General features: G+C 39.8%; 1 protein-coding gene across 3 annotated transcripts in view; it reads left to right on the top strand.

The window, feature by feature from the left end:
* The window catches only part of pcsk5b (proprotein convertase subtilisin/kexin type 5b), a 338,718-nt gene that overhangs the window by 211,094 nt on the left and 105,472 nt on the right, over nucleotides 1–22,152 (top strand). Inside the window, exon 21 of one of the 3 annotated variants that reach the window (XM_080188895.1) lies at nucleotides 1,531–1,909. The exons of 1 other annotated variant lie outside the window; for it this stretch is intronic. In XM_080188895.1, the coding sequence (XP_080045021.1) occupies nucleotides 1,531–1,637 (107 nt within the window). In that variant the 3' untranslated portion in view covers nucleotides 1,638–1,909. Of the gene's footprint in view, nucleotides 1–1,521; nucleotides 1,910–22,152 lie in introns of those variants that run through there. One more of the 3 variants, XM_080188894.1, reaches the window with a different exon arrangement.

Raw genomic sequence — 22,152 nt, 5'->3', positions numbered from 1 at the left:
ATCTTTACTTCTTTAACTATGAATGATGCTTGGTCTGCAATTCAGCTTCAGTTCTGTTTGTCAAGAAAAGTTTTATTTGATATGTCAGCTAATAATATAGGTGTTGTCAACCCGCCTATCCAGCAGTGATTTTGGCATGTGATAATGACACGTGATTTTGGTTTGCACTGCTTGAGTACAAATTGCCTCTCCTGCGTATCCCACTTGTCTCCCTTAATGCACATATTGTCTATGTGCAGTCTGGTAATTTACACTCACTTGCCCAAAGGCCAAACTGTAGGTACAGGTTCTTACAATGAGCCAAAGCAACAGCCTTTTCATTTCCTTTTAGGTTACTGTGCTGATTTAGAAGAGGCACGTGTGAAATGTCAGAGGAAAAGTAAATATTAATTAAAGATTCAGCAGATAAATGCTCAACTAGCATAGTGTCCAGCCAGAAAGGCCCATGCTCTGTTCATAGTATACTTTGAGTTGACTGATCTCAGCAGGAATGGTGATGGGGTGACTGCAGTCTGCCTGAGTCTCAGAGGTGAAAATTTATCTAAGGGTATTGCTATCCATTGACCCTTTTCGTGACAAGTATGGATGTGAGGTGAGGATAGTCATTTTCAATTTTGCTAGGTGTGGTAAACTGCCGATACCTGATGAGCTGCCTGTGTAGGCTGAATATTTTGAAGTTTTACTTAATTATATTTCAGAATTGGCGACTATTTATGGAATATATTAAATGGTGAGTTAAACATTTGTGAAAGCAATGGATATGATGGCACTTTCTTCTTCCATGCTTTGGCACTGTCTTATTTTGCATTTAGTAGACCAATGTTTTCAGCAATTTTATAGCAAAAAATTGCACAAATGGGAAGCAATCGTATTCCACTGCTCTTCCCGAGTAAATGGGGGAGGAGAGCCCTGTCCTGGATTTCTATCCATATGCAATCCAAAAATGTCTTCCTTAAATAATTTACATAGGATTGTGCTGGCTGCAGTTAAATATTCCAAGGTCTTTCAAACATGTGGTCAGTATGCGTTTGTGATCAATATAGAAAACATTTCTATTTCCTCCAATAGTCAGTCTTTATTTTAAATAGCCATTAATGCATCTATTACATTGTGCGCTTTGAGCTACTTGATTTAATGTAATTGCAAACATAGGTTTATCAGCTTGCTATTTCATGCCTTTTTTCCTAGATTCTTATTTATTTTCCTTAATGCAATTGAACAGTTCTTTGTCTGTGGTTATGATTCACTTTCATGATGTTTTAAACAACTGTTTTCTAATATTTTCCTCTCTGATCTTTTTTTTTCCCCTTCAAAAATGGAATAAAATTACTTGCTGTCGAAAAAAAATGAAAACTTACTTCCTGTTGGACACAATTACTTCTGATGAACAAAAAAATTGCTTCTGTCACCCTCTTGACTGATTTCTTCTGCCCTGTCTGAAAATCACCTACTTCGTCCCTCTGCTGCTTCCATCTCCCCAACCTTCAAACTCCTGTCTCTGTGATCCTGATCTCTGGAAAGCAACGGAAGAATCGTGGGCCGAGGGAAGTTTCTGCGTCTTGGTGAAAAAGAACAGCCTTTGCCAACGGAAAGTGCTTCAACAATTGTGTTGCAGAACATGTTCACTTAAAGGTTGAACAGATGACCACAGGGTTCCCCCCTTCCTTTGCTCCTGTATGCACACGTGTAAATTCTTTTAATATTAAAAAAAATAGAAAGCCACCCTTTCTCCTCCTTCAAGGAGTTGGTGAACTGTGTGACAGAACTTTTAATGGTGAAGCAATTACAACAGACCTACCTTTCACTTCAGGTGTTTACTGTCTGACATCTGGAATAACTAACTTGTCAGTATTTTACTTTTATGACCAAAGCGTATATGCCAAACTTTCTATTTGGAAGGAGATGTTGATCCCCCCCCCCCCCCCCCCCCCCCCCGCCTCCTCCAGCCCACCCCTAACCCCCAGTAAGCACAAGGAAAGGCTTTGCTTTTAGGAAGGATCTCTTCCCTGATTGTTTTGTACAATATTGAAAAGTTTTACATGATCGCAAAATTGGCGGGTTAGCATATGAATTGGTGTTTACATTTAAAAATGGATATTTAGTGAAACTTTAACCCTATCAGATACTCAAATGATTCCAGATAAGTATGGACAGGTATGTAATCGAGGAATAATATGCATCTTTCCAGCTAGGAAACAACATCAAAATGCTATTCCGCATGCTCACATTAAACCTCTTCTGCAATAACAATTTACACACTTCAGTCTGTTTAAGCTTTTGATCATTATTAACTAACCGCCTGAAGCTTTCAATTTATTGGTTATGGCTTATTTGATGTTGATAATCATGGTGGCATCAGTGACAGAACGCGCTGACATTCGTATCAATGTTAATGGTAATGATTGTCATGGAATGTTTTCAAAAGCAAAGCAAGTGGCAGTTCACGAAGCAGCCTCCTGTTTGTTTCTACAAGTGAGTTGTTGATGCTCAATAGACCTGTCATTAAAACTTGGCCTTGTACTGTCTCTTTGGCATGCAAGTACTTACAAATTAAATGCACTCTACTAATCAGATTCTTTGTTATGTAAAGCTTGATTTAACTTCTATTTTCTCCCAAGCTCATTTGTTTTTACTCTCCCTGGCACATTTAACATTTTTGCTGTTTAGATACTGACTTGAAGTTTTTACTTTTCTGGAACTTTAGTACTTGCCACTTTCAGTACTTTAAAATTGTTAACACAAGTCTGTTTCTTTTTAATTACCAAATTCAGCATGTTCATGAACATTTATACTGTGATTTGTGTACAGATTCGGGTCAAAAAAAAGTCTATGACCTAATTTTAGACCAAAATTTGTTCAAATTGAACCTAGATAAAAGCTGTTGCTGGTAATCTATCCAAGTCCAACCCTGTTTTTCTGTGCAGTTAAACCCCTGTTCAGATCGGTGTTTCACAGCCAGAAAGATTGCACGTTTCAAATTCTTTACTGATCTCCAATTGCCATGCCAGTCACCCCTGCATAGATCACTGGGAGTTAGACCCCCATTAACATGGTCAGTAAAATGGGCTGATGGGCCAGGAGAAAAGCTTATCAGACATGTCTGTTAAGGTGGAAAGAATTTCAAGTTCTCAGGTGCATATGGCATGGCCAGCTAGCTTTGGGCTGAGTTCAGTTCTGAAATTGCAAGTTACTGCAAGTGTTTAAACAAAATCTTTCAATTCAGATTTAGACAGTAGAAATAGACCAACTGAATTTAATGTGCAACACAGTATGTTGCACTGATGGTGCTTGGAATGTATGGTGTCTGATGTATGTGTGACTGCAGCTCCATCTTTAGGGAAAGTTTCTCCCCCTTTCTGTGGGACAAGCAAAGAAAGCTTAATAGTGAGAGCACGGGCTTCAAAACAAGATAGGTATCATTGGCTGGTGAAGCATCAGGTTCTACCTCGCAGCATACTCCCTTCTACCATCCACGCGTGTGAGCTAAAACTTGGGTACACAGCAGCACAGGTGCTGGAAATGCTCCATTGTCTTGTCAGGAATTTGTGGTGTACAGGTCAGAATCAAGCCAACACAACAGAGCAACCTGCTGCTTTATATGCTCTTTGGACATGGGCAGCCAGTAATTCCATTTGATAATACTTGTTATTTTGTTGACTTTTAAATGGCTGTTAAAGGATTGGTTTATGGCAAGGCTAGATGAAGAAAACCACAATGAATTTGGAAAGCAACCTAACTTTTTCACTTCCCTGCACCCCCATAATGGTGCTGATTTTTGATTTGACTAATGATGGTATAGTTTTCCCAATTCATTGCACTAAATGTTTTCTAATTTTCTACACTTAAGTCTGCAATGAATTTGAAATTGTGCTTGGCCTGTCCCAATTTTTTTAATACACATGCTAGAATCACTTCACATGCATCAAATTCAATTTAAAAAATTCTGAGCTCTCACCATCCTATTTCTTCCCTCGCCACCTCCCATACATGAGTATATATGATGAGACCCATTTAATTGGACAGTGGCTTTGGCACAGTGTACTGCAGAATGCTGCTTTCCCTATAATTTTTCACAACCAATGTGGAGCAAGCACATTCCCATATTGCACTGAGCTGTTGGTTATCATCATTGAATTAAAAGGGACTCTTCATTTTGTAAACTGTCCTGTGTTGGTGGTGACCCTTTTTTTTTGAAGCTGATACTTAATCTATGAGAATGAAATGGAGATTTCCTCCATCTGGTCTTTTATTAAATGTGCATTAGTTCCACTATTTAAATACTGCCTTGGTCTCATGATTTTTAATTATAATTTTAACTTGGTCTGACTTGTTTAAACATAAGTAAAATATGTATTCATAATAATGGACATGGATTGTAAAGATTTTGTCAGATGCTAGCAAAAACAAAACACTAATACTATAAAACGGGCGATAATCTAGTTTACATTTAGCATAGTGTCATTGTCATTGAATTCAAGATCACGTTTACTGATGGTTACTGTACATGTGTAAAATGCTCAATCATTACGTGTAAAATATTGTAGTCCTGTTGTATTGGATAATGGCCAAAATCAGTAATTCCATATTTTATTTTTGCTATTAAATTAACCTTAATTTCATATTTCAGTCTTGGAAGAATCTTGTTAAAAGTCTTGTTTAGAATATCACTGTGTGCAAAAGAGCTTTCTATGTTTTAAAAATATGTAGTTTGATAGTTTTAACTGTAAAATGAAAGCGGCATTAAAATCAGTTCAATAAAGTTTAAAAAGTGTTTTATATACAAATATTGAATGTCTGTGATATTATTCAATTTAAATTTGACGAGCAAGTGGAATATACTGAGCTTAATAATTTATGGACATAATTAAACATAAATATTGCATCAGGAATATTTGAGCTGTTTGTCAGAAATTACTGGGGAGATATAGTTCAAAAATTAACTCCCACACCAGGCAGGAATATCAACCACAAGTAGGAAAGCTGAGTAAATGTGCAAGTAATGATTCACCTGTTTACCATCCCTGTAACTGCCACAACAGAAAGATTGCACAGTTGAAGTTGTGCATTGTTATAAGGTCCACAATTTAGAACATTCACTAATTAAACAAAGCCATTAATAGCCTGGTGTGCTGTTTGCTATTAAAGATACAGTTGTATTAATGACTATGTGATGGATGAAAATTCAATGGAGGAGCTCTTATTCTTCATGTGTGCCATCTGGCTGATACCTAGTGACTCAGCACAGACCCAGCCATGGAACCCACAGCCACCTTTCTCAGGCTTATTTTCACATTTCACAGTGAACTCTCATAATGAGTTGTAAGCTTCTCTGATCTAAAAAAATGAAGTTGAACTTGTATTGTGTGCTAAAATATTAGTGCCGCTTTAGAGCGTGTTTTGCCTTCTTACAGAAATTCAAAAGTATCCCTTGAAAGATGAGTTGATAATGCAAAGGCTACTTTTGTCGTAAGGAATTCATAGACCTCAGTGCACCCAGAAATATTGTACACTCTTTGTTCTGTTAGAAATTCCTATCGCAAAATGCTATGAACAAGTAATTGACATCTATAGAATAACTTTGATTTGAAAATCATCCAAATGCAAATATTTGAAATATTAGTGACATGTTGGAGTCCAATTACAAAAATTCAAGGGTTGGGGGATACTTTTAAATAAGACACTAGCAGCTTCTTTCATGGTGTTGGTAACTAATTAGCGTAGCATACTGTTTTATAATGAGTGGGAATGATAAAATGTAATTCAAAAGGCCTCATTTTGCTATGATGGAATTATGCCCCCATTAAGGTCACAAAGTGTAATTATTAAAAATGTCTCTCAGTAAATTAGAATTTAATTGTCAATTGATGAGGCAGTGGCGCATATTATCAAAAGCTTAGCGATTATTCACTCCAGATCAGAGTACTTAATGTAACTTTACCTCCCCTTTTGTATGCATGTATATGTTTTCTCTGTCCCACTCCCTGCCTCACCTGCCCATCTTTTTCACCTTCACTTTAGTCCACACTTTATGCTCAGGAGCTGCAATCCTAGGACATTTTCTGGGTCCCAAACCCATCACAATTGGCCTATACTCTACCTTGTAACCAAGTGACTGCATTTGGGGAAGGAGAGGGGCAGGGTGGTACTAGAGAATGGATCGGGCACTGTTCGAATACAGGCCTGATTTTAAACACACCACGGCAACCATTACAATGGTTGCAATTTCCCTGTTTCATCTTCTGTTTGGAAGATTAAAGAATCATAGAATGTTTTGGGAGAAAGGTAGGCAGCCCTTGACTGATGGATGTAGACTGGAGGTCCTCAATGCTGTAAAGGAAAAGAGAGAGGTCCTCTTCATAGGAGGCCACCCACCTAGACTAAGCAAACCTGGATGGAGGTAGCTACACAGTCAGCAGAAGCAGTGTGGCACACAGAAACTTGATACAGTAAAGTGAAGAGTTTAATGCTTTGATGAGCTCTGGCTATGTAACCCCCAACCCTCAGGACAAGCCTCTGGTATTCACAATCCACCAGTGGAGGAGTATCAGGGCACATGATGATGCTTCTGAACATGGGAAGGATGTGCTTAGGATACTTACTTACTTACTCCTCAGGCTCAGCCATGGTGCTGAGGACTGTAGCTTCAAATGATGAGGATTCCCCCTTAATTGGCCACAGAGACGAACAGTGCCTTAGCCCTTTTAAAGTAAACTAGATGACTGTGAGGGATGGAGGGATTCCCTGCATGCAATGTTATCACCAGCATGGTGAAGGGAATCATGGACATCTTCTGGGTCACAGGCCACTTGAAAGTCAGACAAGTGAAATGAGTGTCTGTGATGGAGATAGCGATTAGAAAGTGCATTGCATTCAGTAAGGGGTTCCTTGCACTCCAACCTATCCAACAGCATACTGCAGACTGACTTGCGTTGCAAAGTCTCAGCATCGTAGACTTCTAGCTCCAAGGTTTGTTCGCATGATTTCTTTGTGTGTTGCCTGTTGGTGCTGATGTCAAAATGCTTGGACCATTTCTCTCACCATCTCAAGATCAAGCACAGCTAACAGAGCTTTGAAAAGATACAATCACACCTTACAAACTCACCCTTCACCAGTGCAGATATATTCCTTGATGGGTCCTCGCTTGCAGTAAGAGAGGGTAACAGTGGGTGATGAGCAGGGCATTAGTGTACAGGAGGAGGTGCCAGCAGCAGATATGCTCTCACGTGATCAAGTTCTCCGAAGCAATGTACGGTCACGAGCTGAGAATGGAAGAATTCATCCAGCTCACATGTGCCACTATGGGCATTGAATGCATGAGTTGCTACTTTTGAGTGTCACCAACTTCCTGAAGAGCCAATTTGCAGCAGTACTCTGAGTGCATGTATTAACAGCATGCTGATGTTCATAGTGTACATGCCACACAATGTAGCTTTGTGATACTGATGGCACAGTGATGTCTGGAGCAGATGTCAGTTGAGTCCCAGCTGGTGATTCCCTCCAGCCATGCAGAGTGGCAGGCAAGGGCTGAGGCAGTCACAGGAAGATGAGGTTGCCACCGCTCATGAGGCATTGGGGGCCTCCTTGGTCCCTCTGACAGAGGAAGCATGTATGCAGCATGGCCCAGTGACAGAGGACCTGAAACAATTCTAGTATAGCAGTCTCTGAAAATGTCCCCGCTGGCATCCATGTCCACCACAATAAGGATGAAAGTCACATGCATCTCAGCCACAAACCAAGACAAATGAGAAAGCTGCTCCACATTCTTGGATGCCTCAAGGGAGGACTATGTAGATGTGGCCGAACAAGAAGATCACCACATGGGGAAGATAATTGGAATGTCTTCAGCTGTATCTGTAAATGTTTTCCTTCCTGAACATTTTTTAAATATTGATATATAAAGCAGTATGTGTGAGCCTCCTTTTATCAATAGTAGGACAAGGAAAGAAGGATGAAGTGGTAAAAGCAGACAAGGGCCCAGCAACTTGCTGGTGAAACCTCTGGCCAGATGTGCAGCCTTCATTGATGGTAAGCTTCTACATGGTCCAGACCGTGTTTTCGAAAGGAGTGTTAGCACAAGGAAACAGGCCCTCCAGCCCAACTTGTCCATGCCACCCTGTTTTTTAACCCATAAGCTGGTCCCAATTGCCTGTGTTTGGCTTATATCCCTCTATAGCAATCTTACTCCTGTAACTGTCTAAATGCTTTTTAAAAGTCAAAATTGTACCCGCCTCTACTACTACCTCTGGCAACTTGTTCCAGACACTGGCCATCCTCAGTGTGAAAAAATTGCCTCTGGGACCCTTTTGTATCTCTCCCGTCTCACCTTAAACTTATGCCCACTAGTTTGAGTCCTCTACTTTTGGGAAAAGATATTGACTATTTAGCTGATCTATGCCCCTCACATAGACCACTATAAGCCTGCTATGCTCCAGAGAAAGTCCAGTCTATCCTGCTTTTAACTCAAACCATCAAGTCCCCTTAGCATCCTAGTACTTGCTCTATTCTCTCTCCCCAGTTGCTGTCAGACCTGCTCAGATTTTCTAGCATTTTCTGTTTTTGATTCAGATTCCAGCATCTGCATTAATTTGCTTTTATAATTAAGAATACTTTATGGCTCCATTTGTTGGGGATGGTGTTGGTGGGAACAGCCTTGGATTTGATAATACCGCAATCCGTGATGTACTGTCATAAACAAGTGGTATGAGGATAGACCTCAACCCCAATCGTGTATAAGTTGATCCCATGCATTTTGGGTAATTTGGTCTCAAGAACACAACTTCTCCACAAGTATGTATAGTATCCATTTTAGTACTTCTGTTTATTCCTTAAACCTTGATATTCTTTTTCTCATCTCGAATTAACCCTATCCTTTCTATAACAATATTTATATGTGTTTGTAAACTCTTATATAATTTTCCTTAGTTACCTGCCAGATTTTTTTTCTATACTCTGCTTTATTTCACTCTTATAAAAGATGAGTGCATTGAAGGAAACTACAACGTGATACTGAAATTTGCATCTTTCACGGCATGGTAAATTACATCAGTTGATCAATAGACAATATACCAGTCATGCTATTCTGATCACTTATTTCTCTGCAGCCAAATCGTCCTTCCCACTTCTTCTCCAGGATTAGCTTCAATGTAAAGTATAATTCATAGAATCCCTACAGTGCAGAAGGAGGCCATTTAGCCCATTGAGTCTGCACTGACCACAATCCCACCTAGACCCTATCGCCATAGCCCCTCATATTTTACCCTGCTAATTAGGATTAATTTAGCAAGGCCAATCAACCTAACCCACAAACCTTTGGACTGTGGGAGGAAACCGGAGCACCTGGAGGAAACCCACGCAGACATGGGAAGAACATGCAAACTCCACACAGTCACCTGAGGCCAGAATTGAACCCAGGTTCCTGATACTGTGAGGCAGCAGTGCTAACCATTGTGTCACTGTGCCATCCTAAATTCTTGGCTGGGGTATTTTCCATCTCCTCAAATCCCTTTTCTGCTTGCTACTTCCACCTTTATCTAGCACAGCGGTCTCCAAACCCCAATCCGGATGTGGCCCACGGGACGTACTTTGGAGATCTAGCATATCCCCTGGCTTTTCTTCCATTCTCTGCTAGAATTACAGTTTGAGTTCACAATGAAAGCAGTTTTAGTCTCAGCTTTCTTTGATCCTTCCTTTTCTCTGAAAGGAAATAGACGTTTTCAGATACAAATGGTCAGTAAACACCTTATCTGCACATATAAATTATCTCTTGAACATTTATTAGTATAGAAAGCATGTTGAGGAGTACCCTGTCTGCAAAGGAATATAGATATAGTATATGAGGCACAGATGGAATGGAATATGCGAGAATGAGGGTATCCACCTTGGTTGGAAGATCAGAAAAGCAAAATACTTGAATGGGCAGAGACTACCGAGGGAGGGACCTGGTTGTCCTTGTACATGAATCACAAAATATTAGCATGTAGGTACACAAGTAATTAGGAAGATAAATGAAATGTTGGCCTTTATTGTAGGAGGGTGAAGTATAAAAGTGGGAAAAGTTTGCTAGTGTGTATTGGTGAGTTTTGGTCTTGTTTAAGGAGGGATATATGTGCATTGGTGCCAGAGAAGGTTCACTTGACTGATTCCTGGGATGGGTAGTGTCTCTTGAGGAAAGAGTAAACAGATTGGACACATAATGGAATTTAGAGGAACGAGAGATGATGACTGAAATATATAATTCTGAGGGGACTTGACCAGGTTGATGCTGAGAGTTTTTTTTGGGGTGGGAGGAATCCAGAACAAGCATACATGGTTTTCAGACCAAGGGGTCTCCCATGCAAGACAGTGATGAGGAAGAACTTTTTCTCTGAGGGTCATTAATCTTTGGAATTCTGTACCACAGAGAGTTGTGTCATTGATTATATTCAGGATGGAGTTCTGAGTTCAACAGGTTTTTGATCTATAAAGGAGCCTGGAGTTATGGGGCAACAGACAGGAACTAAAGTTGAAGCCACATTCAATCAACCATGACTGAATGGATAGGCTCGAGGGCTAAATGGCCTTCTCCCATTTAGCCTGTCCTTGTATTGCTTTTTACATCAACAGATGTTCAGATTTTACACAGTTTCAAAATGGGGTTAGAATGCACAGATCCAAGAGTACCTCATTGTTTTGGGCAGTGGAATCAAAGTTTCTGGGAAGCATGTCATTAGTGTTCTGGCAATAAATGTTTTTGTTAATGCAGCTGTTTAAATATATCCAATGTAAATAATTGTTTTGGAATTCTAAATATAAACCAAACAAATCATGGATCTTTCTCTTCACTGTATATGTTTTCCTCCTTCCCACAAATGTATCTTTCTGAAGCGAAAAATATAATTTTCATGTTAAATGCTTGCTTAAAAAGCTTCTTAAAGTCATCCAGTTTGCCTTCAGATAATCGGAAAGGGAAGTTGGGAAACAAAGAAATTGAAATATTTATGCTGTGCAGGCACAAGTTGACTATTTGACTAAGAGATTTTTTGTTAAGAAAGATTAGTTTGGAATTCTAAACTTGAACAAAAGAACGTACAGATGTTCTAACTACCTGTATAATCGGATCCACCCTTATTTAAATTTTTAGGGTTAGATTTTCAGGGAGCTGGGAAGGATCAGTGGAGGGGTAAAAATGTGGCCAGGACCCAATTCCAGAATCCCTAATCCTGTTTCCAGAGTTTTTGATTTTCAGTAGAAACTTTTAAGGGTGCGGGCTGATTTTGGGTCAGAATTCTGGAATTCCCTTCCTAACAGCATTTCGGGTATACCCAAACCACATGGACTGCAGCAGTTGGAGAAGGCAGCTCAACTACCACCTTTTCAAAGGCAATCCGGGATTGGCAATAAATGCTGATGTAGTCAGCAATGCTCACGTCCCAGGAATGAAACAAGAAGAAAGTCAGGGCATGCTTTCCCAAGACAGGTGTGGTGAGCCAGAAAATTTCCATTATTATCTGGAATAATAATCCAGTTAATAAGATTGTGGCAATTTGAGAATTTGTATTACATTTCAAAAATTAATCTGGAGAGCCAATTTAATAAAAGTGATTGTCCTAAAAGGTCTTACTGGTTCATTTAGGAAAGGAAACTCGCCGAACCTGTCAGGTCTGCCTTAAAATTGATTCCAGTTCCTTTGTTAAGTATCTTCGCCAAGCTGGCATTCAGTTGCATCCAACTGCTTTGGCTGAAAGCTCACCACCACTTTCTCAAGATAACTAGAGAGGAGTAATAAATGATGGTCTTGTCTGTGACACCCATATCTTGAGAATTAATTGCAATACCAAATGAATCTTGAGTAGCTTCTTAATGGTGTATCTTTAACCAAAACTGCATGTTGCCTCCTATCATCTTTTGTTAACATTTTTCAACACTTTGATTTAATTTACTGGAGTGCCTTCTGCATTTTAAATGTAAAAAGTTGTTTAATGTCCTGACACAGGCCAATGATAGAGATTCTCAAGTGTCCTCTGTGCCCTTGAGGATAACCTGCCAGAGTTCCTGTTTCTACGAGTTATTGTCTGAAGTAGACAACTAATAAAATGGTCTACCAGCTCAGCCCATCATTACATATCACTCACTATTTTTGTTTCTGTTGAAGTCAATAAAGATAGGTTTAATCAATAGTGGAGTCAATACTTCAGACATGCATTTTTCACTAATGTCTGACGTCAAAATTAGCCTCAGTTTATGCATATCAGGTGTGGATGGGACTGAATTTTCCTCAATTTCTGCTGAATGGCTTGCTTTCTGGAAACACTTGCTCCTTGTGGAGTATTATAACACCTTCAAGATCCTTCAAGAAGTGGAAAGCTGTCAGGAAAGTCTGAGCCTTTTACCATAATAAGTTTCAAAGATCTAAATATTCAGTTAACTCTGAAAAGCGAAAACAGAATAAATGATCCTAAAATTATAATTGAGGGAAAAAAATAAAATTGGTAGTTTTATGATGGTTGATATGTTGATCCAGCCCTAGCACCTCTTTTATTTGGCCAGATTGAAGGATTTGTTTTATTTGTAAAGCAATCAGCGTCTTAAAAGGCAATTTTAAACATAATGTGCCAATGCATAATGCACCATAATGAATTCAATGTTTAACTTCATATATTTTTAACATATATGTCAGTTGCATATTCTTACCGCGGTGACAGGTTTAAAGGAGCATATCAAAGAGGAATGCCTGCTTGTTAAATTTAAAAATGTGGTTTTGTTGCCAGAATTTGTATAGTGGCTGTGAGCAGCTGGAGTGTTGCATGTCAGGACTGACGTGCAGATTCCTGCAGCCCATCTGATAAAAGCAACCTGTTTACACTATTTTTCAGCAAATGGTTTAATGCCTAATGTTGGACTCAGTGCTAAGAAGATGTCAACAGTAGATTGGAAGATTGGTTGTAGAGATAGGTTTTAAGAAACTTTTTAAAGGAGGAAAGAAGGGCAGAGGTTCATTGAGGAAATTCCAGTGCATAAGGCCAAGGTATCAGAAAGCATAGCCACCAGTGGTAGAGAAAGGACACCCAAGAGGCCATGAATGGGGAAGAGCAGATAACAGAGTTCTGTGGGGCTGGAGGAGATTACAGAGATAAGGAGAGTGAAGCCATAGGGAGATTTGGAAATAAAGATGGGAATTTTAAAATTAACATTTGCTTACTCGGAAGCCACTCTGTCAGTAAACAGAGATGATAACTAACTAGGACTTGGTGTAAGTTGTGTATCATTACCTCTGGTATCACACAAGGATCTATCCTCAGTCCCATTCTATTTCTCATCTATATACTGCCCTTCATCATGTCTTCCATAAACACAGCATCAGTATTCAAATATATATTGACTGCATCCTGATTCCTGGAATGAATGGCAGGATGGTCGTACGAGGAGAGACTGGGTCATCTGGGCCAGAATTTTGGAGCTTTGAAGAAGAGAGGGGATCTTATTGGAATGTATAGTACTTTGACAGGGCTATACAGACAGGATCTAGTGCTGATGTTTCCTCTGGATGGGGTGTCTAGGACAAGGAGATCATTTGAAACTCATTCCAGGGTCAAATGTGACACTCAGGTTTCAAACAGTCTGGTTCAGCCTCAACCAATTGCCAAGGAGATGAAATGGCTTCAGTCTTCCCAATATTAAGTTAGAGGTAATTTCTGCCCTTCCAGTAGGAGATGTCAGATGAAGGGGTCTGACAATTTAGAAGCCCTGAAAGTGTCAAAAAAGGTGAGGGGAGGTAGAACTGGATATATGGAAGACATAGAAATAAAGAAAATAGAAGCAGGAGTAAGTCACACAGCCTGGCGTGCCTGCTCGATCACGCCGTATGATAATGAGTGATCCTCTATCGCAACACAGGCTGCACAGTGGCACAATGGTTAGCACTGCTGTCTCACCAGGGACCTGGGTTCGATGCCAGCTGTGGGCGACTGTCTGTGTGGAGTTTGCATGTTCTCCCTGTGTCTGCATGGGTTTCCTCCAGGTGCTCTGGTTTCCCCCACAGTTCATAGATATGCAGATTAGGTGGATCAGCCATGCTAAAATGCCTCTGTGTTCCCAAATGCGCAGGTTAGGTGGATTAATGGGATTACAGGGATAGGTCCTGGGTGGGATGCTCTGTCAGAGAGTCATAGGATCATAGAATCTACAGTGCAGAAGCAGATTATTTGGCCCACTGAGCCCGCACTGACCACAATCCCACCCAGGTCCTGTCCTACCCCTGTAACCCCACATATCCCCTTCTAAAACCCCTGACATTAAGGGGCAATTTAGCATTGTCAATCAAACTAACCCACACATCTTTTAACTGTGGGTGGAAACCAGAGCACCTGAAGGAAACCTGGGGAGAAACAGGGATAATGTTTCACCCAAGGTTGGAATTGAACCCGGGTCCCTGGCACTATGAGGCAGCAGTGCTAACTGGGAATGTACCCTGAAAAATGTTGGATTTCACTTCTGATTTTAATTGTAGTTCACAAAAATATGGAATTAACTGATTCAGGACCTCAGGAAATATTCAAAATTGTAATTCCTTTTTAATTCAAACAAGTGTAACAGATTGGATTATAACAAAGTTAGACCATAAGACTATGAGACTTAGGAGCAGAATTAGGCCATTTGGCCCATTGAACAGTGTAGCAAACTCAATCATTGCTGATAAGTTTCTCAAGCTCATTCTCCTGTCTTTTCACCATAAACTTTGATCCTATTACCAATCAAGAACCTTTATCTGTTTTAAATACAAAGACCTGGCTTTTGTGCCAATGAATTCCATAGATTACCACCCTCTGGCTGAAGAAATCTTCCCCATCTCCGTTCTAAAGGGTTGTCCCTTTACTCTGAGGCTTTGCTCTCAGATCTTACTCATGGAAACATCTTCCGTACATTCACTCTATCCAGGCTTTTCAAGCTTACTTCTTGGGATCAAAGAAATTCCCAAGAAATGTATCTCATGATGCTGATGACATATGGTAATAGTTAATTAGACCTGGTTCTTTTGGTACTTTTGAAGTGAAGGTGAGAATCTTACTATGACAAAAAAATGATGTTTCTCCCCCAGTTGTTGCCTGTCCAATATGAATGTACTTTATAAAATGACAATTGTCAAAGTTCAATCAGCATGTTGGAATGATTGGGATTTGTAATCATTCAAGATTGATCCATGTTGTGTCATTCAGATGAGCTTCCATCCATAGGAACTGCTTAAGCATTACCCAGGCTGATAATTGCAGCCAAAGATCTTGTATTGCAAGGTATAGTAAAAGCATAAATCAGTTCTTCATAAACTAAATCATTTGTTATTCTGTTGTGATAAGTTATCGCAGATAATGTAATCTACGTTGATCTTTGCAACATCTTTGGATCGTCCTGCCCTCTGTATCAACTGGCCCATTAGGAATCATAAGGAGCCAGCCAAAAAAAAAACTGATCAGAGTTTCTCGTAGACCAACAAGAAGGCTGAATTAAAAGAAATAAAAGTCAGTGCAGCAACCTTTGAGAAAGATTACTCCTGTGAAGGCTTGTGACACCAAATAGATCTACAGCTGTTTGGTATTACAGAATTCTAGTGTTGCTGAAAAAAGAGATATGTCGAAGCTTTTCATCTTTCACTCATCAGAATGCTTTGTAAGAATAGCAGTATAAGAGGAAAACAACAATATATACAGTATAAGACGAGAATGCTAATTGGTTGGCACTCTGGTGGAGCTGTTGCCATGGAGAGTGCATCAGCTGATGATGTTTGACAATTAACAGCCAAGTATTATTTAAAATTTAGATCAGGCAGCTTGATCTGATTGGTCAAGAGATGGCCCTGGGGATTGAATCAGTGAATGACTGTCACTTATTTTGTTTAGTTGAAACATTTGCAATGTTCTTTCTGTCTGCAGAGAACAGGACTCTGTGTTTTAATATATGTCACTTCTAATACGCAAATGTGCCATATTGCAAGCCCGACTAATGATCTTTAAATGGTTGTGTGTGATTTTTAGCACATTGAGGAATATTTAGCAAATGTTGTCCAATCATAGAATCACATCTAATATTGAAAACTGTGGCCAGGTTTTCTGGCTGCATTCACCCCAAAACTGGAAAGTCCTGCCTGAGGTCAATGGACCTTTGCATGGTCTACCCCCACCCACCCACTACAATTCCCAAGGCGGATGGAAGAGAAAAATTCGCCCCTGTGTTCTGCAGTTTGCAAGCATGGGTTGGTTGGGTATAGTCCGTACCTTGCCTGTTGCAAACAGTGGCTGGGACAACCATTTGATACGATCCACCAGTCTTGAGGGCATACATACCTTGCATCACCCTGACATTTAAATTCATTCACCACATTCAAGCGGGTAGAGACAGGCTGTGGAATGAGCAGACATGTGGCAGATGAGATTTGAATCAGAGAAGTGTGAATTGACATTTTGATAGGAAGAACAAGGAGTAGCAATGTAAACAAAAGGGTACAAATGTATAGGAGATGCAGAAATAGTGATCTGTGGATTTTTGTACGTGCATTTTTAAAGGTGGCAAGGCAGGTTTGAGAGAGTGGTTTAAAAAAAACATGTAGAATACTGGACTTTATAAACAGATTCTTGGAATACAAAAAGCGAGAAAGTTATTAAGAACCTTTAAAAAGAACTTCCGGCTTCAACTAGAGTTAAAATTCAATAGGAGAAATGTGAAAGGTTTGGAGAAGATACAGAAAAGGTTTACTTGAATTGTTCCAGGAATGAAGGACTTCAATTACATGAATAGATTGAAGAAACTGGATTGCTGTCCTTAGAGAAGAGAAGAAAAAGTAAAGAGGATATTTGATAGAGGTGCTCAAAATCATGAGAGGTCTGGACAAAGTAGATAGAAACTGTTCCTGCTGGTGCAAGTCTCAAAAACAAGATGATATTAATTTAGTGTGATTGGCAAAGGAACCAGTATGTTGTGAGGAAAAACATTTTTACACAATAAGTGGTTAGAATCTGGAATACACTGCCTTAGAGTCTGGATGCAGATTCATTTATGCCCTTCAAAAGGGAATTGAATAAACATCTGACAGAATTAGCAGGGAAACAGGGAAAGATGAGGGAAGTGGGATCACCTAAGTTGCTCTTGCCAAGAGCCAGCATGCAGACAAAGGACTGAATGGCCTCCATCTGTGCCTAAGCCATTCTGTGATTCCACTCAACAGCTCAAGTAGCAGATGTAGAAACAGTTAACATTTCAGCTCAGTAACCCAGATATGATGCAACTTTGAGCAGAAACGTAACACTCTCTCTCTCCACAAATGTGGCTTGTCCTTCTGAACATTTCCGTTCTTTTGTGTTGATATTTGATAAAAGGATGACTGATGTATTAAAAAGGGCATTCACAAACAAAAGATCAAAATGCATTGCTGGAGATGTGTAAATTGCCTTCAAATGTTCATATTGTTCTCTGGTTAAGCACATAATAAAATGACCCCAAAATGAGATGTAAATTGTCATAAGTTATTTTCATTGTGTGTAAAACAGAAGTATTATAAATCCTAATCACTGCCTTTATATCAGTGATGAGGAACTAAGTTATGTGGAGAGTACGGAGGTTGGGATAGTTCTCTGAACAGAGTGAAATGAGTTGGATAGTTCAGCTTGGTAGGCAAAATGGCCTCCTTCTGTGCCAAGATTCTAAAAACGGTTAAAAGTATTTGGTGCTTGAAGTATAACTATTGTGGATTGTAGTTCACACAATTGCAACATAATTGCTTGTTTGGACCTTTATAGATCTCTCAAGTTCCATGAGTAAGTAGGTAATATTTTTTAAATTCTTCTTCACAATCTGTGAGGACAAATCAAGTATTCCAATACCTTACAGAACTTTAATGAGGTTAACAATGTTTTCCCTTGCCAGCTCCCACATACACCTGGGTCTACTTTTAGACATTTTAGACAGTCCATTTCAATTAAGTAATTGAATTACCTAATTAGGTTCCAATTTTCAGCTTCACCAGGTTGGAAAGCTATCTAGTTAGTGATAAAGTGGAAAGGGAAAACTTAAATTTGCTGCTTTAAAGACTGCAAGTGAGCCATTTAATGCTTAAATTAGGTTTTATGAGGTAATTCATTGCAATGTTGACATGAAAATTGGCAGCACTGACCAGCCGCAATTGATCATATTTAAATCAAACAAATTTGTATACTGATTAAGGACAATGGTAAATGGAGTTTACTTTCTCTGATGCTGACAGAAATTATTGACATTCAAGGACGTCAAAAACGTTAGTGCACTTAATAAGCATGTGAAAATGCCCAGTATCGAAGGAGATAAACTAAAAAGACTCGAAAGAGACCAATTTTAGCATGATTGGGAATTCAATTCAACTTCACAGGATGGTAGGGGACTCTTGCTGTGCCTGTTCAAGCTGCAAGTTGATGACAACAACACTTAAATTTCCAAATTCACTGCAGAGTCTGGTAAGTGATGATAATGTATGGTATCTGTTTTGTCAATATGATTATTAAAAAAGCAATATTAGTAAGGTTTTTCCTAATATACATGCTTATAATATTTAGTCTTGCAAAGTTCAGTGGAATAATATATGCATTAAATTGTTTGCTGTGTCTACAGCAAGTGAATAAGCTGTTGTCTGCAAAACCCCTGTTGTTGAAGAAACCTTGTGCAGGCTTTCTTGATTTGTGAATTTTATCAGGTTGAATAACTGAGCCTGACAGGCCAGGGAAAGATCTTTTCTTGTTCATAGAATCATAGATGAATCACAAAAACTCTACAGTGCAGAAGGAGGCCATTCAGCCCATTGAGTCTGCACCGACTACAATCCCTACTCCTATATTCCTACCCCCATATCCTTACATATTTACCCATTAATCCCTCTAACTTACGCATCTCAGGACTCTAAGGAGCAATTTTTTTTAGCATGGTCAATCAACCTAACCCGCACATCTTTAGACAGTGGGAGGAAACCGGAACACTTGGAGGAAACCCATGCAGACACGAGGAGAATGTGCTAACTTCACACAGGCAGTGACCCAAGCTGGGAATCAAATTATTCTTCAGTTCTCTGCCAGATGGCAGGTTTAATCCACAGCACCATAACCTGCACCATGGGTCCTGCAAGAGAGCAGGTCCTCAATCCACCCAAACTGAAAAAGGGATTAAATCACTTGCTGTTGACACCAATCTGAAATAACTGGCCGCCCAAGGAGTTTGAGTTGCTTTTACGTACATGGAGCAATGAATAGTGATGGTAGAGGCTTTAAATTTCTTTCCATTACACGATTGATCAGTAATCACCTACCATTGCTGTGTGTCGGAGGAGTTAACAAGTTGATACTCAACCTATTTGGCCGCATTATGAACATACCAATCAGGGAGGTCCCGTGTGCAACCTGCAGTTGATGCTGGGTTAGTTGAATCAGCTTGAGTAGTAACAAAGTGCCTCAAAATGATTTGAGTGCCCTTGATTAAAAATGGGAATGAGCATCTACTCACTACCCAGCAATCCCAAGTTAGTTGTCAAGTGGGAATAAGACTGGACTTGGGTGTAATATCTGCTGTAACCATTTGCTTTTAATTGAAAAGGTTCACGCTTGGTATTTGGAGGAAAAGCTACAAGATAGCAACCTAAACTTATGATCCTATTCCCAGAAAGAAATCCATGTCTTCCAAGAGAGGAGAGGAATAATATAGAGAAAAAAAATGCTTCTTAAAACTAAATTTTAGACTATTAGAACTTTGTACCTTATCCACCAGGGCCTATCAAGAGTTGTGAAAACAACAGGAGAACCTAACATTTTTTCAAAATATTTCAGAGGCTTCTATGTGGGTTGCCTTCTACAATTTGCTGTGCCCATTATAGAACTCCAAGGGCCACACTGCCTGTTACTGCTGAGCACTGCTCTTGCAGAATTCCACTGCATGCAGAGAATAGGTTGGAGGTGGCTATATACTTAATTCATGAAAGAGTGGGAAATGTCCATACCGCTGAGGATACAACCACAATCCAGAGTGCCACTTTCATTTTACAGAATCAATGAACTGCTACGGTGCAAAAGGAAGCCATTCAGCCCATTGTGTTTGCACCAGCCCTCCAAAGGAGCGTTGTAGCTCAGTGTCATTCCCCTATCTCTTCTCCATATTCTTGCATAATCAAATAAGCATTTAATGCCCTCTTGAATGCTTTGATTAAACCTGCTCCATCACACTTCCTGGACCACTCGTGTGAAAATGCTTTTACTCACTTCACATTTGCTTCTTTTCCAAATCACTTAAATCTTTGTCCTCTCGTTCTTGATCTTTTTAAGGGTGGGAACAGTTTTTCCCTATCTATTCTGTCCAGCCTCCTCACAATTTTGAATATCTATCAAATCTCCTCTTAGCCTTCTTCTCTCCAAAGAGGATATTTACAACTTCTCCAATCTGTCCTTATAACTGAGGTTTCACAACGCTGGAACCATTCTTGTAAACCTCTTCTGAGCCCTCTCCAATGCTTTCATGTCCTCCTTTGAGTGGCATCCAGGTGTGTAAACAATACTCAGCTGAGGCCTACTGAGTGTTTCGTATAAGCTCAGCTTAACCTCTTTGCCCTTATGATTTATATTCTATTAATAAGTCTCAGGATACTATTTGCTTTTTAACTGTTCTCTCCACCTGTCTTGCCACATTCAGTGATCTACGTACTTATACACCCAGGCCCCTCTGCTCTTGCATCCCCTTAAGAATTTAACCCTTTATTTTGTGTTGTCTCTCCATGTTCTTGCTGTCAAAATGCATCATGTCACACTTCTTCACATTGACCTTCATCTGCCACCTATCTGTCCACTCCACCAACTTGTCTATGTCTTTTTGAAGTTCTTCGTTTACATAATTTACACTGTCTTCTACATAACTTATAATGCTCCCAAGTTTCATCTCAACTGAAAACTTTATAATTGTCCCCTCCCTGCACACCAAGATCAGGATCATTAATATATATCAGGTAAAGTAAAGATCCCAATACCAATCCTTGGGGGAAAACCACTATAATCGTTCCTCCAGCCCAAAACATGTCTGTTGACCATTATTGTCTGCTTCCTATTATATAGCCAGTTTTGTATTCATGTGCTATAACTTTTCTTGCAAGTCTATTGTGTGGCACTGTATTAAATGCCATTTGAAAGTTTAACAACATCACCCTCATTGACCTTTTATGTGACCTCTTCAAAAAGCTTGAGCAAGTTAATTAGTTTGATGCTATCTTTATCTTTTTTGGAATTTTTGGAATTTTTCTTTCTTGCTGTAAAGTATCTATTCTACTTATTCTGAAATATCCCCACAATTGAGACTACATCTCTATTTGCCTACTCCTTAACTAGTTCATGTTTGCTAATTCTGTTCTTGTGCTCCATAACTGCACATATTTAAGTTTAAAATACTGCTCTTAGACCCACTCTTCACTCTATCAAACTTGAACATACAATTCAGTCATATTACAATCATTAAAATTTAGAGGCCTTCATTATGAGATAATTAATCCTATATTATTGCACAACACCAGGTCTAATATGGCCTGCTCCTAGTTGGTTCCAGAGTGTGTTGATGTAAAAAAAAAACCTGACAGCAATGAATTAATTTGTCATCTACAGTACCTTTGCTCATCTAGTCTTATCAATCAACTGTTTACTAACAGAGGCCATGAAGGTGACAGGAAACATAAGTGGGAAAAATTCCCTACTCCAAAAGCTCATCTCCACTAAGGAGACCCACACCAGCCATATTATGCTCCAGGGAAGCAGGGATAGGATGGAGTCTGGCCTGTTGCCTCAGAGGCAAGCCCAAGGTGGCAATGGCGGTGAGGCTAGGAGGCCTACCTCAGTTTACCGGGACATTGACCCAGTTGTAATCAGAACTGTCAGGCCCTCCAGCCCTGGCCCAGGATATTCCATTGCCCAACCCCCACCATCAAGAGTTGCCAGCCAATTTGGCAAGCAGTGGTAGCTGCCATTAATGCATCCATGAGGGGCCCAAGATCAGTGAGAGACCTAAGACATAAGTGAGCAAGGATGAGATGAGGTCATGAGAAAGCGGTTACTGACAAGGAGATGTGGGGAGTGGAGGGTTGGGCTTGTTGTGGAAGAAAGGACAGCAGTTGACTGTCAGTGCTCACCCACCACCACT

Source organism: Carcharhinus amblyrhynchos, chromosome 5 (assembly GCF_965287045.1).
Source record: "Carcharhinus amblyrhynchos chromosome 5, sCarAmb.v2.hapA, whole genome shotgun sequence".
Lineage (NCBI taxonomy): Eukaryota > Metazoa > Chordata > Chondrichthyes > Carcharhiniformes > Carcharhinidae > Carcharhinus > Carcharhinus amblyrhynchos.
The sequence above is the reverse complement of the archived record's forward strand: the minus strand, read 5'-3'. Positions and strand labels throughout refer to the sequence as shown.